The sequence below is a fragment of the Henckelia pumila genome, unplaced genomic scaffold (genome assembly GCF_033568475.1).
Source record: "Henckelia pumila isolate YLH828 unplaced genomic scaffold, ASM3356847v2 CTG_80:::fragment_3, whole genome shotgun sequence".
Lineage (NCBI taxonomy): Eukaryota > Viridiplantae > Streptophyta > Magnoliopsida > Lamiales > Gesneriaceae > Henckelia > Henckelia pumila.
Genome location: NW_027331885.1, coordinates 16,290 through 33,132, shown reverse-complemented (window position 1 = coordinate 33,132; position 16,843 = coordinate 16,290). Strand labels below are relative to the sequence as shown.

Below are 16,843 nucleotides of genomic sequence, written 5' to 3'. Positions count from 1 at the left end.
TCTTGATAGTGTTCGAAAAATGGTGCTAAGTTGTTTCAAATATATTAAAAAAAATAATTTTGATCACGTGTGTATGTTTTTTAACAACTTTGAATTCTGCATCTTTGTTTTGCATTTTGGAAGTTTTTGAGTAATGTAATTCGCACAAAATTATGATCTTTTTTAACTTATGAAATGATTAGAATTTTTCTTATTACTTTATTTCTCCAGCGGACGAGAGTATTTTCTTCTGTTAAATTTATTTGGATGTCTAATTACCTACTTAAAAAATGTGTTCTCTTGTTTTGTTTTAGCAAAGAGCGATAATTATAAAAGTTGAGTTTTTCAATTCGGTCGTGACAGGTTCATTTATTGGCATTGTTCTAAAAATCCCTGCTTAGGCCCGCCTAACCGGGCCAGCGAGCGCCACTGCCATATTTCGAATTCCAACACTCAATTTATTTTCTCGTTTCCTTGATTTCTTAGCTTATCATGAAAACTAATGCATTCTACGCCCTTTATCGTATTAGTGCTAACGAAGGAGTTTTAATTAGCTTTCTAGAAAGGTGCTGGACGTACTGTGGTAAATGCTATGACACTTAACATGGGTATGCTTGCTTCTTATGATCAAATTGTGGAGTTCTTCAAGGACTCCCTTGGTATGGGTGAGGCTGCGGTGTTGTGCAAGATACTTTCTTGAATCACTACCTACTTCAGTAGTTTTAACTTCACTCCCTGACTTTGCATTATATTTCAGTTTGAAATCTATTGTCCATTTTCTCATCGTGAGTTTAAATTTGAAACTTTTCCACTTTTTAAAGGTGCAAGTATTGTATCGGGATTCTTCGTACCATCCTGTAGCCTGCCATTTGATTACGTTAAAAACCCAAATACAAAAAATGCAGCCAGATGCCACCGGGATATATCCATTCACTGGTTCTTTAGATTGTTCCATGAAAACTTCTACACTTTTTTTTCAGTCTACTGTGTTAGAATTGCCCCGCATGTCATTTTATAGTTTCTCTGCTCGTCCCTTCCTCTCTGAGTGTTTGTGTCTTTTTTTTTTCCCATTTGTGTCTTTTTCCCCCATTTCAGCTTGTTTTGATTCTTGATTGCGTCTTCACGCAAATGACATGGATATAGCTGAACCAAATCCAGGAATTTAAAAAATCTTCGAAGGTGCAAGTCAAACCTGATATACAATAAATTCATCGGAGTGGTGTTTTGATCAAAATAATATCTCGAGATATTTTAGTTTATGGTTTTGGTCACTCACATCCCAGAGATTTATGGGTAAATTTTTACAGTAAGTAAATTTGATATTTTTATTTGGGATAAAGACAAATTTTATATTTCAATATAAAAGGAAGTACAACAAAAATTATGAGAAAATAATATGTTCTTAAATTGTTTATTTATCATAACACATATTTTAATGATAATGTGTTCAGATTTCACCAAAAGTTGTACATTTATATACAAATCTTTTATTAGACTTGTCTTATTACTAACGATTCAATTTGTCAAACATGGTTATCCGATTCGATCCAATCATGGTGTGCAAAAACAGGAACAAAACAGGTGAAACGGCCGTTCCGAAACAGGAACGAAAGCTGTCGCAGCAAAATTCTAGGTTAAAACGGTTGTGTAATATAACGCTGTTATATTTTTAAATATCGGCGATTTCGCAGACGTCGCGGAATGGAACATGGTTTTCGTGGTCGTCGCGGAATGTTTTATGTATTTTTTTTAATTTTTTTTAATTAAAAATATTTCAAATTATATAATTATTTTTATTTTTATTATTAAAATATCTTGCAACGATAATCACGTTCATTTCGCAAAATGTCAATGGAATTGGAACGAATGTTTTTTGCGATCGCGATTGCGAACTATGGATCCAATACATGAAGATATATATTTTTTATTTGAAAACATTTCTTCTCATACATTATATAAATCTGGGTTTCATGAGGTGACCCGTACCTAATATATATATATATATATATATGTCAAAATCTTACTAGTTAACTTTGAGGTCAAAGAGACATCTGCCTAATGGCATTATATTAAAGTTATATCCATTATTTCTTATTTATTTTCACATTAGAGATGTCCAAGAAAAATATCGTGATTTTACTTGTAAGAATCAATATGAATTTTATATATATATATATATATATATATATATACTTAAGACAAAATATTAATGGTATGTTGAATCTATCCAATTTTTTTATATACTTGAGCTGAAAAGTGAAAATGTTGTGTTCGTTCGAGAGTGGTGCTATTGGGAAACAAATTTTTTTTTTTTATGGTTATTGGGAAACATATAATAATTGGCTTGATTTTTTTTAAAAAAAAATGATTTGATTTATTTTTTTCATTATAATTTCAAATGAAACATGCAGGTCGATTAGGAATGATAATGAATCTGATTTAAAGTCAACCTCATATAAAATCCATTCCGAACTATATATATAATATAATTAGATAAAAATCTTCAAAAAAAATATATAATTTGATATATAAATATACTTATATATGCACTTATCTAATTTTAGCTTTATGATTGAATACTTCACAGTGATATGGTTGAAATCAAAATAATTTTAATTTTAATTTGTTATGATTAAATATAAATTAAAAAAAATTAACATGCAATAATATTTCTTTGTTTAAAATTATTAAATTTCCAACATAAGTGAATCCGGCCGGACCGGGCCGGGTCGGATCTGTGACGTAGAATCAAACTTTCATTTGGTATCAGCAGCACGGAGTGAGGAGTGAGGAGTGAATAGCGAAAATGGAGAAGCTTGAAATCATAGTAAAAGCTGAGGATTTGGTGAAATCCGCCATGAAAGGGAACGATGCTTCCCACGACGCCGCTCACGCTTTCAGAGTCAGAGACCTCGCTCTCTCTCTCGCCCGTCAAGAGGGCCTCGCTTCTTCCCCGGATTCCTTGCTAACTGTTAGTAACCATACTATTTTTGTTTCTTTAGAATTTGCTTACTTGTGATTATTCTTTTGGGAGTTTCTTGGAAATGGACTGAAGAGATTGCTTTAAAAAAGGCCGACCTATGTTTGGTTGCAGGATATTAAATCTTCGATGCTAAAAGTTGTTTCTTTTTTGTGAGGAACCACCAGCACAGTTTTAGAGTAAAAAATTTTGCATGATATACGTAAAGAGAGAAATTATGGGGAGGGCATACCTTGAATTTGTAGGCAATTGGCATGGAAATTTGTATATGGTTTCATTTAAGGGGAAGGGGACTTGCTTTCTTCCCGTCTTTTGGATGTGGATCAGTATATAATTTGATCTACCTTTTCTTGAAAATCTGGTAATATATATTTACACAAAACAGTAGTTGTTGCTGAAACTTGAAAATGCTGAGCCAAACACTTCTATTTTTCTCAACTTTGAAAATTTGTTTACCTAGTGCATACATCTAAAGTGCTTGATGTTGAGTCCATAAATAAATCAAGCATCTTTGCAGCCATTTTTAAAATGATCTGTCATGAATTTCTTGCGATGATTGATATGTCATCTGACGGCTTAGAGAAGCTATCAATGAAATTTTCTTGTGCGTTGATCCTGTGTGTGCAGACACATGCTTGTGTATGTGTGTTACAGTAGTCAGTAACCTATGTGTTCGTTATGAATTTATTCATTTGCACAATCTGTTGTTCTTTCTCTTCAGGTGGAGTTAGCCGCACTTCTGCATGACATAGGTAATAACTTTTCGAAGCATTAACGAGTAACGTTGCAAAGTAAAATAAAGCTATAAACCCCTTCTGTTTTTAGCTGGGTTGGAACAAAAAGACAGGATAATAGGTGGCATTCCTTATGTTCCTTTCTTCTAGCTTCACATCTTTCTTTCTTTTTGATAAATATTTTCATTGTGATTTGCTGAAACCTGTGCTTTGTTTCATGTAAATATTCTGAGTGATGACCGTTGCTAATTAATGAGTATGGACTTATAGCTCTTTAAGGAAAACTTTAGGCATGTTTGTACTTATCTTCCGCATAGTTGCTTCGGAAAATTCTCCTTTTTCTTGGTACTTTAAAATTCCATTCAAGTGTGTACTACACCTTTGAGTGTTTAAGATGTCTATTTCCCCTACTTCTATGGTGTCTTCTTATCTTTGAAGTCCTGATACCATTTCATTGGATAAATCTAATGCAGGGGATTATAAATACATGAGGTTGGTGTTCTCTGTCTTGTTTAGCAGCTCATTTTGCTGTTCTGTTCCCATCTTAAAGCAGCATGTTTCTATGACACCATCGGAAGCTTTTCATGGTGGAAATTTTATTTTTTTTGAAACCAAAAACTTGTTTTACTGCATTATAATTTATAAAGGTTAAATATCCAATACTTGTGACAGCTTTTATAACTCAGGTTTTTGAATGGTTATTCAATGTAATCCTTAACCACCTTTCACGTTTGTTTCATTGTGCTCCTTTTTATTTTTTCCCCTCTTTCTGCTACAATATTTTGTCATCCAGAGATCCATCTGAAGGCAAGATTGTCGAGGACTTTCTGGTCAAGGAACATGTAGATGAAAATATCAAGACAAGGACGTTGAGCATCATAAATGGAATGGGTAGATCTTTCCTTTCTTCGCCATTTGCCTGTTCTTCTTACTAATCTCTTTTGTGGCATGTTTTGATCTCCGAGCAGACAATACAAAAGGTTATATATAATTTGAGGTTTCCTCTTCTAGTTACTTTGCAGAAGTTGAGAATTTTTTAGGGAAAATAAGAGATCTTTCTTTTATTAAGTTCATTCATTGATCATGCATAGCTGAAGACCTGAAATAGATAAGAGCAAATGAAGTTGAAAGCAAGATAAAAACATGCTATCTAGTTACGCATAAAATGCGGTGACAATGAGATAGAGATAAGAACATTGTTTTTATATTCTTAAAAAAGAAATTATAGCGAGGTGGTTGCTTTGAACTTCCATAGTCTCCTATGTTGATCACGCGTTTGTGCCTACTTACTTGCTCACAACATGTTTTCAGGTTTCAAAGAGGAGATTGGTGGGCTTGGAGGAGGCAATTTTTGTGCAGAATTTGGGGTGGTACAAGATGCTGATCGTCTTGATGCAATAGGAGCTATAGGTAATCTTCGCTCATTTGCTCTTGTAAATTCTATGAGCATAAATCTCAAGATTTACTTCATTTATGCATATCACATTTTCCCAGCTTGGAGACGGATGTATTATAAATTTTAAAGAATGTCGACTCCAAGTCTCCAACTAATTTGAGACCAAGGTGTAATTATGCTGGTGAATTATTATTCCTTGAACATTGTCTTCAGGAATTGCTCGATGCTTCACGTTCGGTGGAAATAGGAATAGGGTGCTCCATGACCCGCGGATAAAACCTCGATCAGATTTGTCCAAGGAAAAATACATGAACAAAGACGATCAGACAACAGTGAACCATTTTCATGAGAAGCTTCTCAAGTTGAAAGACTTGATGAAAACCAAGGTCGACAGCTCTAATTTACATATGCACTTTGTTTTAAATTCAATCTTTGCAATACTCAGAATGAGTTCTTCGTGTGCGTGGTGGTGATAAAATTTCAGGCAGGGCGGGAACGGGCGGAGAGGAGGCACAAGTTTATGGAGGAGTTTCTTCAAGAGTTTTATGAAGAATGGGATGGAAGAGCCTAGCCTGAAGGCTTTATTTTTTGTATTATTATTACGAGTAACACTCTTGTGAGACAGTCTCATTCGTGAGACGGTACTCTACCCATATTTATAATAATAAGTAATACTTTTGGCATAAAATGCAATACTTTTTAATGGATAACTCATACAAGAGACCCGTAAAAAATGACCATTGAGACCGTCTCATAGGAGTGTTTGTTTATTATTACTAGCATCTCGGAGCACGCGTTATGTGCTCGTACAATCATAATTTTGTTTTTTAATTTATTTTTGTTTTATAAATATTTGTAATTAAATTATAAAATAAAAAGATTTGTAAAAAAAGGATAAATAAAAATTTGAAAAAAAAAAACTAATTAAGGGTATTATTGGCATATTAAAAAAAGGCTCACCAAAGTTAGTTACTATTCACCTCTCTTTCTTAATTAATAGTATAAATATATCAACTCTTTAGAATAACTTAAATATTTTTTAATAATTAATTATATATTGTGAAAAGCACAGTGGTCAATAGTTTTTTTCAAAAGTTTCGCCTTTGATTCGTATGGTTTCGAATTAGTACTAAAACGTTATTATAGAATAGTACCTTTTTTTAGTTATTTCAAACACTGTAAAAATACATAAACTATCAAATATCAAAATATATAGACCCAATTTCTATTGGATGGCACTTTCCAAATTAAATAACCTATTTTTTCTGAAAAACAATTGACAAACCAACTGATTTCAAGATTGATTACTTGTTAAAAAAAAAAGAAAAAAGAAAATTGATTACCGATGTTGAGCCGATAAATGGGCTTAGTTACTTGTTTCATTCCAACCCATCAAACATTATTCTAGGCCCACCTCTCGATTTTTGTTAACAATTTTGTCAATTATTAATTTTTTAAGTAGTATTCTTTAAATAGGTCTAGGGTTATTATATATTATTTATGCATCTCAATTGCGAACATTTATATGTATTTTTTTTAAAGAAAAAAAAATTTACCTCACCAATATTTATAAAAAATTATCTTAAGCTCGATTTTATCGCTTACCCAGATTATCAATAACTGAAAAACTATCGTCAACTTTAACACAGTTTGGTTAGCATGAATCAGGAATAAAAATTAGTTTCGGAAGTAAGTCTCATATAATACGATTTTACCGATTTATACACGTGAGAAAAATACGACCTGTGTTTATAATAGTTGGTATAAAAAAATAATTTTTAATAGATTGATCGAATTAAAAATTCGTTCACAAAATTGATCCTCACACAGTCACACTATCACATCGTATTGGATAAAATTAAAAAAAAATGCCAACGCGATTTCTAGGATGGATCCTTCACTCCTTGGTGACACGTTTTCATTGCATGACAACAATTTTGACTGCATGACTTTTACGAACAAATAATATATAATAATATGATTGTAAGAAGGTAGTGTATGGTCTAATCTTTATCAATTATTTAATTTATTTCACATGGGCCGGTGATGTGTATGCCTGGACACATGACATTCAATGATTGAGTTATCTTTTGGGTTCAAATTACATATACATCTTTATCCCGTATTTTTTTATTAGATTTAAATGTGAAATAATAGCTATATTATTATTATTAGTGATCCAAAAACGTGAAAAATAGGACTGGCGCGTGTTAATAAATCTCTACTCCTTCAAAAAAAAAACAAACAAACATACATTATAGTTATTAATTGCAATTATTTATTATTTCGCAGCTGTATATATATATTTCCCAAAAGGGAAAGTGGATGATAAATGAGAATAAATGAGATAACACAGTTTCGTAATTACCTTGGGACGCGTGTCCGTGCAAGAATTGCATTAATTTTTGTTTCTAAATTTACTATGGACCAACTAGATGCTAAAAAGATTTTCTTAGAATTATGTGCCAATTTCAAAGCCGTGTCATGTTCAACTTTGCTGTTTTTTATGTCACTGTAAATTAGCTGTCAGTTTCTAAATCCAAACATAAATATATGTTCAGTCTCTTGTTAAAAAAAAATTAAATTAAATTTTTTGGGCTCATATAATTTTTTCGGATGAAATTCGGTACAAAAACGTTGAAAATATGGTACGAATACATGATATTTGAGTATCAATTGTTTCAAATCTGATACAAATGTATGATTTTTTAGTACTCAAATATGTAAATAAATATTGATATTAATAACACATTTGTCTTCTTGATGAAAATCGGTACAAAATATCTGAAATACAGTACTAATATATGATATTTGAGTATCAAATATGTTATATCTGATACAAATATATGATTTTTGATTACTAAGAAAATATTGATATTAATGACACATTTGTCTTATTTGGATGGAAACAGTACAAAACATTGAAAATATGGTATTAATATATGATTTTTGAGTATCAAATGTGTTAGATATGGTACAAGTTTATGATTTTTCAGTATTCAAACATATGTTGCAAATTCATATTAATAAAGTTGTTCAGGTTTTATACTCAAAATCTTATTTTTTTTTATACCAGATCTTGAATAATTAGTGTTTGAATATCATGTATTCGTACCATATTTTCAATGTTTTGTACCGACTTTCTATGATCTTTGAGTATTCAAACATATATTGCAAGTTCATATTAATAATGATATTCAGGTTTTATACTCAAATATTATTTTTTAAACTCGATCTTGAACAATTAGTACTTGAATACCATGTATTCGTACCATATTTTCAATCTTTTGTATCGATTTTCATCCGAGAAAAAGATATGGGCCCAGGGAGTTTAAACAAATCTTTTTTCTGACAAGGGACTTAACATGTATATGTGCTTGGGTTTAGGGACTGAATGCTAATTTACCCACGTTATATATAACATTTTCAAGTATTTTTATTTTAAACTAGTGTCGAATTGCACGTGTTGCGTGTTTGTATAATCAATTTTTACCTACACGTTGCGTGTTTATACAATCTGTTTTTATTAAATAATTGTAAAAAAAATTAAGTAATTGTAATTTTTTTTAAAAATAAAACAAAAACAAAATAAGAGGTCACACCAATGTACCAATTTGGTGTGTCCTCATATCTAATATAATAGAATATATTATTAAAAAAATGGTGTCATACAAATAATAACTCGATATTTTTCTTTCTTTTATTTACTTTAAAAATTGACCCCGAAGGGGACCCCATTCCACATGAGTCAGAGGCACATTGGCTCATGCGGAGGGTAAATCGAGGGATGTGCACGAGCGGCAGGGACCTGAAGGAGGGAGCACATGGCCCAATCCCCAGAGCATACCCCCACAATATTTCAGCAGGAAATATGCTCCACACGAGGATCGAACCCGTAACGCTGGAGAATTTATTCTCACGTCACCTCAGGCCTTACCAACTCGCCTATGCCCCTGTATGCTTCTTTCTTTTATTTACTTTTTTATAACATTGTACGTCTTTAATATAATTATTTCCTTTTTTTTTGGGAAACATAATTATTTCTTTTCTGGTCTAGATTAATTAAATTCCGTTTAATTTATGATCATATATAATATTGTCAATATACTTTAAGTACTTCTATTCTACTGCAATTATGCGTTGAACATAAGTTTACGTGGTTTGATTGCTAAAATACATTTTTCCTTTTTTCTTCTATAAAAACAACACCCGAATTATATTTCAAGTCAGTCTATGCTTGCATTTTTGCCAACATCAAAGGACGGTGGACCAGATCATATTTTCAGATCAAATCAATTGATGTGCAAATAGATCTGGTCCATTCGATTGCCCTTCAAGCAGCCAACTCAAAGGACAGCATAAGCCAGATCTTATATTTCATGTTTTTCATGATATAGATTATGTCGGTATTCTACCTAGTCATTTAAAAATTTATGCATGCATTTTAAATCATTTTCTCTTACAAATTCAAATCCTTTAATTCAAATACAATTTACTGAGAAATTATTATTTTTGTCTAATAACTTGAATGTTTTTTATTTTTGTCACGTTATCTATCAGATCACTGCACTAAAATCTAAATTACTATTTTTTTTCAATTGTATATTTATTTTTCATTAGAGTATCAACATAACGTCGAGAAAGATTTATCGGCGATCATGAATATTAGACAATAACAAGATCAAACATGAAAAAAAAAACTACATTATATAAAAAATATAATTTTAATATTTCTCCATGTTAAAAAATGCTCATACATGATCTGTCATGTGGCGCTCTGTTATTAATTAATTAATAAGAGTACAAAAAGCAAAAAGGATCTTCGTGTCCTTAATATCTAGTTGCCATTTTCAGAGAGAAGAGTGTAGAAGTTGGACTGGAAAACTGCATCTTTTGGTTAATTTATTTATTACAAGTTCAGCTTTTTACGCTCATTTGACCACGCATGGCGCATGCATACATGATACATGCTCTTAATTTAATGAGTACCGGTCCAATAATTTTTAAAGACATGATTTAGGCTATAGATAATTATAAAGGTAATTGTGTCGTCGATACTACCATACGGGTACTATTCGAAGGATGTATTCAACAGTCTTTTTTTTTTTTCTTTTTTCTTGTTTTTTTTGGGCAGCCGAGATATTCGGATGAACATTTCGACGCAAAAAAAAAAAAAAAAAAAAGAAGAAAAACCCTAGCATCAAGCACATGAGCACTACACATATGCTAACTTCGACAAATCCAATATTTATACCACACCTAATATACATTTAATATAGGAACATCCATTCATATTATTGTATTAATAAAACACATCAGGTGTGTTGTAGCATATTATTAGACAGGAGCTGTCATTATCTCTATAGCCTAAATCATAGTATATACCGAACCATGGATGATAATAAAAATAATGTAAGGCTGAAGTGTGCTCTATATTCTTTGATATTGGAAAATTGTTTTTTTACTCCTGTATGTTTGTCACTTTGCGATTTTGGTCCTCTATATTTTCACATTTCAGTTTTAGTCCGTTATTTTTATTTTTTTGGAAATTTTAGTTTTTTTTTTTTCTGATGTGACACCAATGCAGTGCTAATGTAGAGCTGACGTGTATAGTGCCACGTAAGCATTTTCGAATAAAAATGACTAAAATTGCCAAAAAAAATCGAAACATGCAGGACCAAAACTGAAATATAACAATATAAAGGACCAAAATTGCAAAGCGACAAACATAAAAGACCAAAATTGCAGTTTTCGCTCTTTATATATATATATATAAACAATTTGTCTGACAATTTTACGAAATCTTTAGATAAATCAAATTTCTCAACTTAAAGATGGAAACTTGGATTAGTTTATAACTTAATTAAATACATTTTAAAAAATAGCGATGATTAATATATATATATATTTCCGTAAAATTCATATATCATAAAAATTTCCACGAGACGATTTCACGAGTCAATTTTGTATAACATATCTCCATGATTTGACACGACACTTGATAAAGTATTACTTTCGTTGTAGATATTGACCGGATCAACTCATCTCATAAATATATATCCATGAGATGATCTTACATAAAATCTACTCTTAATTTATTATTGATTACTAGAGCTATAAAGCTTTCCTTTCTGGCATGTACTTGATAGGAACATTGTATATACCTGAGTCAATTGTGGGGAAGATATATACAATATACATACTTTTAAAAAGGGTTGACCTCGAAGGGAACCCCATTCCACATGAGTCAGATGCCCATTGGCTCATATATAATATACATACTTATAATTGTGTTATGATGTTCAATATTCATCATGTTCACTTGTGTGAGCACTATAAAAGGCCGCACTCACATATTGAATGTGCAACTTCGATATATTTCATCGCATCTAATAGTTAAGTGCATGACACCTCAGCGGTTCTCACGTAGGTGGATACGATGATTAGACCACATATCAAATGAATGTGTGTCTATATATATATATATATATATATAATATTTGTGTCTATTTTCTTAAGTTACGTACTTTTTACAATCAGTACTTTATTATAAAAATTTATTTGATCATTTTGAAAACAAATTCATTTTTTGTTGATGCTGATCAATGAGAAGGAAAAAAACTCTGATTTTTAATAGGATGAATGCGTGTGCTTAAGCAGATGAAACAGTATATATATATCATAGTACTCCGTAACTAAGAAGGGGTGTGTGTGTGTGTGTGGATATACACACTTAGCATGCATGCATAATATATTAATATTGTAAAAAATGAAATATTATATATATACACCTCCTGATATTTTTCAAATCTGAGAGGATGTTTGTGCCTTTGTTTTATATTATACTGTTATAACTTATTCATATAAGAGCTCCCACGTGTCACTTGATGACCGGAGTCTTCGCCTATAAATATCCAAATACTTTCTAGTAAAACACAACACTAACTTATATATATACCCATAATTATTAAAGAAATAATTAAAGGTAGAAAAAAATGCTTAAATATTTATCGAAATCTTTATCAAGAACAGTCCACCAATGTCCGGAAGAATTACAAAAAGGGATATTGAAGAATCATAATAACAGTAATTATGATACTGAAGATGATCACCGCACAGTTATTTCTTTAACTGTTTGGAGGAAATCGCTTATTTTCAGCTGCAATGGATTCACTGTGATTGGATCCGACGGCAGTTTAGTGTACAGGGTTGATAATTACCGTGGATGCAGCTCCGATCAAATTGTACTAATGGATGGCTCCGGCAACCCCATTTTCACCATTTGTCGTCGGGTAAATACAATTTTAGTTTTTTTTTTTCGACTTGGTAATTAATTTAACTCCGCTTGCTGGCGGGATAATCATATATAGGATTCTAGCTATAGTTTTGATGATGAAGATTTATATATGCATCGGAATGTTGTAGTGATCAATCTGAGCTAGAGAATCAATATCTAAAATTGTAGCTGGAATTAATTTCAAAGAAATCATTTTGGTTAGGTAACTTTACCTATTTTTTTTAGTCATGTAACTATTCAAACTTGAGTAGCTGGAATTAATTTCAGAGAAATCATTTTGGTCAGATAACTTTACCTAGTCATGTAAACTATTCAAACTTGAGTATTATATTGATCCACCGATTTTTAAATTTTGTCTATTTTGGTCTTATAATTTTAACTTAAGTATCCAATTTCACTCGAAAAACGCTAACTAGGCTATAATTCGATCATATATGACAATACAGTTGGGGAATTTGTTTTATTTTTTGCCTTCGTCGTCCCATTTTCTGAGTTTGATTTTTTTTAAGAAAAATTTATAATTTTGGTTTGATTTGATGGAATTTTAGATAGCATTTGACTGAAATTATTTCTCACCAAATTAAAAATTCTCAAATTAATTTGTTGTCATTTCATTGAATTTTATAGTTTAATTAATAATTTCTAGTTAAAATAGACACTATATATGGTAAAAAAAACCAAAATAACCAACAAATCAAAGTTAAAAGATCAATATCTAAGTTTGATTAATTAGTTATACGACTAAAAAAAAAAAGATGTCAAGTTAGAAGATCGATTTGACTCTTTTCCCAAAAAAAGGTATTGAATTTAAGAGAAATGAATTCAATTTTCGAAATTTAGTAATTTCAAACAAAGTAAAAGAGTATTCGCAACTTTATTAAGAAAAAAATTAATAATTTAATTTTTAATTAGATGTTGTAAAGACTCCTTATAAGTTTAATCGAACGTTATCTTGCAGGCATATAAAATGTAGTTATACCATGTGAACTGAAATAATTGAATTTGGACGATCGAGTACTAAAAAATCATATGAAAATTTACTGTATATAACTTATAAGCATGTTTTGATTTGATTTAATTAATTTGCAGAAGCTGAGGCTAGTGGACTGCAGCTGGCTTGTGTATGATGGCGAAGTGGGCAACAACTCATCGAGTAAACCCATCTTTCACGTGAGGAAAAACATGAACATTCTGGAGAAAAGTTCGAAAGTTCTTGCATATGTATACGAGTACGACGGGATATATGACAAGAAAAAACGTGCATACACGATCGAGGGGACGTACACGCATCGCATGTGCAAGATACTGGACGAATCCAAGAGGGTCGTAGCGGAGATCAAGAGGAAACAAGATGTAGCGGGAGGCGTATCTTTTGGTTTAGAGGTTTTTGTCTTGAGCGTTAGTCCGGGATATTTGGATTCGGGGGTTGCTATGGCCATTGTATCATTGCTTGATCAAATGTTTTCTTGATGGTTTTCCTTTTTTTTTTTTTTTTTTTTGGGAAGAGCATACACATCGATGTGCACAAGCATAAAATTTTGTTCTTTCATTTAAATAATATGAAAAAAAACCCCATTACGTACAATGGGGTCGATCTAAATCTACGGTGCCAATTATTGTACGTACACCAATGTTGCTTTATTAATACAAGAATATATAATTATTAGTGACACTCAAACGGTAGTTACACATTGAAAATTACTAAATTATCTTGATCTTGAATACATGCATAAATACACCTGTCGTCATATATCATTTTTCTTAAGATGATCATACTCAAAGCGTATATCTAATTATATTTATTTATTTTTATATCATGTAGTGTCCAGGATTTTTATGCGAACCCAATATACGAGGATGTGAGTGGACCATTAGTTGCATACGCTAATGCTCTAATTAACCGTTTTTCATCAATTAGCTAGCATTGTATATTGAGCGTTAATTTTGCTATGCATTTGGTATGAGTTGAGCAAATGTAATCTTTAACCATTTTTCTAACAATTTTAAGCAGCTACTCGTAAATCCTTCCCTTTAATTGAGATAGATAAATATTTATTACACATTTTTAAACATTTATTTTAAAATATATTACCGCCCCTATTTGTCTCAGGCTACATGTTTTACGTGCTTTATTGCGATCTGACTCCATGATATATAGTGGGTGTCAAAATCGATTCTGCAAATATAATATACTTTCGGCATGGATCGGAATATATATAGTCCATTTGATCATGATTATATATCACATGCTTTATTTTTTTTGTGACGAAGAATCATATGCTATCGCTATCGTTATCTTATTGTGAACGTGAAGTAAATCCACAAATTAACCTGAGATCGTTATATTATCATGAACATGAGATAGGATCGATGATAGACTAACACATCAGACAAATTAACCAAGTAAAACACTTGGCAGATCACCATGTGTAACAAGACTACTAAAGAAAATGTTGGTATAAAAATCGAACTCTTGATCATTGGTCAAACATTCATCTATTTTTTTACTCAAATACTCGATCCAATCCCCACATGTGTGTGTATATATGTGTTTGCCACGACGTTTAATTAATTAGATATTAGATATGAGATTCATAAGTTCATTCGATAATTTGCATCAAGAAAATATAATTCAGATTCTTAGATCTCGGAGATGTCGTTGGGATTTGGATCATATTGTTTCGAGGACGCGTGTCTGGTGCGGAATAGGCCGGTTCATTTCTCGCATATCTATCGGGAAGGGAATTCGATTGCGGATGCGTTGGCGCGGCAGGCTCGTGATTATAGGCAGTGTTTGTTGGAGATTGGTGTCCCTTTAACCACTCTCATCGCTGCTTTGGCCCGTTCTGATTTATCCGGGCTCCCCTGTCTTAGATCTAGGTTCACCTAGAGCTTTTTGTTCCCTTTTCGCCGCTTCTCTTGGGCTTCTTTTTATTCCACCTTTTTTTCCTCTAGGCTCTCTAGGCTCGCCTAGAGTTATTTATATATGTAGCTATTTATTTTTCTTTGCAGGTACAGCTCTCCGGCCTTTTTTCGGAGTTTTTTGGAGTTAGTTTGTTTCCTTGTCGCTCGCTTTGCTTCTTCAGGGAGATGGATTTGCCAGGTGTTCACTGTGGTTCCCCTTGCCTGGTTCTTGCTGTTGGATGGTTGTTTTGTGGGCGGCCTCTCGCGCCCCTTGCTTTTTGGATTTCCAGTCTTCTTGGGATTTAGGATATGGCTTGAGTTTCCTTCGCCATTTTCTTGATTTTTTGCTCCGGGTCTGCTGGTTTGCGGTCGCTCCTCCTTTTTCCTAGCGGCCTTTGATGTATAGTGACTTCCCAGCTGATCGTGACTTTTGGACATATCTCTAGCATAGCTTTGATTTTTTGCTCAGCTCTGGATGGTGCCACCCACTTTTCGCGCCTCAGTGTCGGATTTTGATTTTGCTGGCCTTGAGTTGTGGATCTCTACTAGCTTTTTACTGCACAGGTCGACTGCTGACGATGACTTAGTTAGCTGTCATTGATTTTGTCTGTATTTACTTATTTTCTATGGATGTTCTGGTTGTATTTTTTCCGATACCCTAGTTGTTCTGATGTTACTATTACATTTGTATAGCCTTTTGGGGAGGTCTTGGTCTAGTCCCCTCCTCCGTTAGGTTTTGTACTGCTTTTTTATGTTTATATATACAGGTAGGGGTCTGCCTAATCCCCGCTTCCGACGGTGTTTCCTTTTTGTTTCATTAAAAAAAAAAAAATTAGTAGATCTTTAATTATCGACAACCCCTCGTCTTCAAATCTGCATATAAAAGTCAGTTTTCTTAGCTTTATATAACTCGCATTTATATAAAAGAATATAGCGTACATCTCAAATACGTACGTGACAAGTATTTATATATATATATATATATATATATAAATTATATTTATAATTAATCTATGCTATATATTAATTAAAGTTAAGCTCTATAACGACAGTGTTGTGTAGGTGATAAAGCCTAATATTTTTTATATCCTTAATTTCTTCCTTCAATCCCGTTCTCTCTCTAATTTTTTAAACAATACTAACTAATAAAACAGTTTAACAATTATAAATTCTTGAAAATAATTTTTAACCCAAGTAATTAATTTTTTCTTTAATGCCAACTTATAGAAACACTGTGGATTTGAGTTTTGAGATATGATGTGGTTTTTGAACCATTGGAGTATCGAAGTGGTTGTGGAGAGGGGTGAGTGAGCTGAGAAAAGTATCATCCACATCGCATGGTAGGGTTGGACCGAGCTCAATGGCTCGACTCGCCGAGCTAGATTTGGGGTGGACATTTGAGTTTGTGGCCCGACCTCGAACATAGAGAGTCCCAATATTGCAAGTTGGCCGTGAAGATCAGTGTAAAACGTGGATAATAGTAACACGCAGAAAGATAGTCTCTAGAAGGATTTAATCATTTTCAAACTATCAAATGTTTATATATTTTCATA

The 16,843-nt window shown here is 32.2% G+C and overlaps 2 protein-coding genes across 2 annotated transcripts; both read left to right on the top strand.

Moving 5' to 3' along the window:
• Positions 1–2,739: 2,739 nt before the first annotated feature.
• LOC140873863 (uncharacterized) lies at positions 2,740–5,818 on the top strand. Its single transcript, XM_073277137.1, has 7 exons — positions 2,740–2,950; positions 3,681–3,711; positions 4,167–4,185; positions 4,487–4,584; positions 5,005–5,103; positions 5,303–5,475; positions 5,574–5,818. The coding sequence occupies exons 1-7, from the start codon at positions 2,786–2,788 to the stop codon at positions 5,658–5,660; spliced, it is 672 nt and encodes a 223-aa protein (XP_073133238.1). The 5' UTR covers positions 2,740–2,785; the 3' UTR covers positions 5,661–5,818.
• A 6,204-nt stretch (positions 5,819–12,022) lies between these two features.
• Positions 12,023–13,997, top strand: LOC140873878 (protein LURP-one-related 8-like). Its single transcript, XM_073277155.1, has 2 exons — positions 12,023–12,381; positions 13,476–13,997. Exons 1-2 carry the CDS (start codon positions 12,085–12,087, stop codon positions 13,854–13,856), a joined length of 678 nt encoding a protein of 225 aa, XP_073133256.1. The 5' UTR covers positions 12,023–12,084; the 3' UTR covers positions 13,857–13,997.
• Positions 13,998–16,843: the final 2,846 nt, after the last annotated feature.